Source organism: Protobothrops mucrosquamatus, unplaced genomic scaffold (assembly GCF_001527695.2).
Source record: "Protobothrops mucrosquamatus isolate PMUCROS unplaced genomic scaffold, P.Mucros_1.0 scaffold1192, whole genome shotgun sequence".
Taxonomy (NCBI): domain Eukaryota; kingdom Metazoa; phylum Chordata; class Lepidosauria; order Squamata; family Viperidae; genus Protobothrops; species Protobothrops mucrosquamatus.
In genome coordinates, this window is record NW_015387404.1 from 194,062 (window position 1) to 195,441 (window position 1,380).

General features: G+C 36.3%; 1 protein-coding gene across 1 annotated transcript in view; it reads left to right on the top strand.

Moving 5' to 3' along the window:
* The window catches only part of LOC107291825 (FGGY carbohydrate kinase domain-containing protein-like), a 78,850-nt gene extending 77,906 nt beyond the window's left edge, over positions 1-944 (top strand). Inside the window, exon 10 of the mRNA XM_015820858.2 lies at positions 805-944. Within this exon, the coding sequence (XP_015676344.2) occupies positions 805-944 (140 nt within the window). The remainder of the gene's footprint in view (positions 1-804) is intronic.
* Positions 945-1,380: the final 436 nt, after the last annotated feature.

Below are 1,380 nucleotides of genomic sequence, written 5' to 3' on the forward strand. Positions count from 1 at the left end.
TATTTCAACTAGCAGGACTGGCCTAAGGGGTAATTTTTAGCGGGGTTTTAAATATAATTTTAAAATAACAAAGGCCAATCTAATATTTCTTTTTAATTATGTTTTAATGATAGTATTTTGGTATTTTTTGTATTTGTTTTTATCAGGCTGTTAGCCGCCCTGAGTCCGCAAGGAGAAGGGCGGGGTAAAAATCCAATAAATAAATAAATAAATAAATAAATAAATATTAATATTTGAGAGACCTTCAATATGATATCTGCCGGTGGGCGATCCTTTTATAAAAAAAATTACAAAACTAATTTTAAAAAAACTTAATCAGTATTTCTTAAACTTTTTTCTTTCAGGACCACTTTCCACTTTTAAAAAATTATAGAGGACCTCTAGAGAGTGTTTGTTTATATGGGTTATATAAATTAAATGTGATGCTTTCACTGCCACTATTGCTTCTCACAATTGTTTGCTGGGATTTTAATATTATGTACAATATAATATTGTATACATTATATTATTTTTTAACATAAGCTGGCAAATAATTTTAATTTTGCGGACTCCTGAGCGAGTCTTGAGGGACCCTCCCAGGAATCCTCAGACCGCACTTTGTAAACACTGACCTAGACTTCTTGTTCCTGTGGCCTGGTTTGTTTGCCCTGATTAATATCTTATATAAGTATGTTTTAAAATAAACTGCAGTATTACATCTGCTTAGTAAAAAAGAAGTTGTCCCAGTCTAGGGACATAGAGAACTATGATTTGTTTCAGCACTGTAAGCCTTTGATTTTTTTTTCCCCCCTTGTTTTTGCTTAGGAAATGAAGTTCTCCCTCCAGGAAGTCCAGTTGGAAATGGATTAACAGCAGAAGCTGCAGAAGATCTTGGTCTGTCTAAGGGGATTGCTGTAGCTGCCTCTCTTATTGATGCACATGCTGGAGGATTAGGTATTCTATGATATGATTGTTGGTTTTGTCATGTAGGTGCTTGAGCTACAAAGGCTGCATCGTAATATAATATAAATCGACTAAACAGATACAGTAATTTTGTGTGTAGACCGTTGTAGTCAATTCTACATGGAGCTGCCTCTGAAGAAAACTCAGAAGCTCCAACCATGGTGCCATTTGCTAGCAGCATTATATCTGTACAGTGGTCCATTGCACTGGTTACAGATTGTTTCCAGTTCAGAGAGTTAACTACTGTCTTTATATGGTACCTGCTGAACTATCTCTTCTGCCCAAATTTGACTTGTTCTGTGTGGTCTCTAGCATGTTGAGGGTCACTATCCCATGGAAAATGAGGGAGATGGGCAATCAACCAATGGTCCTTCTGAGTGGTCCCCTCAGCCTTTTGGAATATCTTAGCTCCTAAGATAAGGAATGCCACTAACCTCT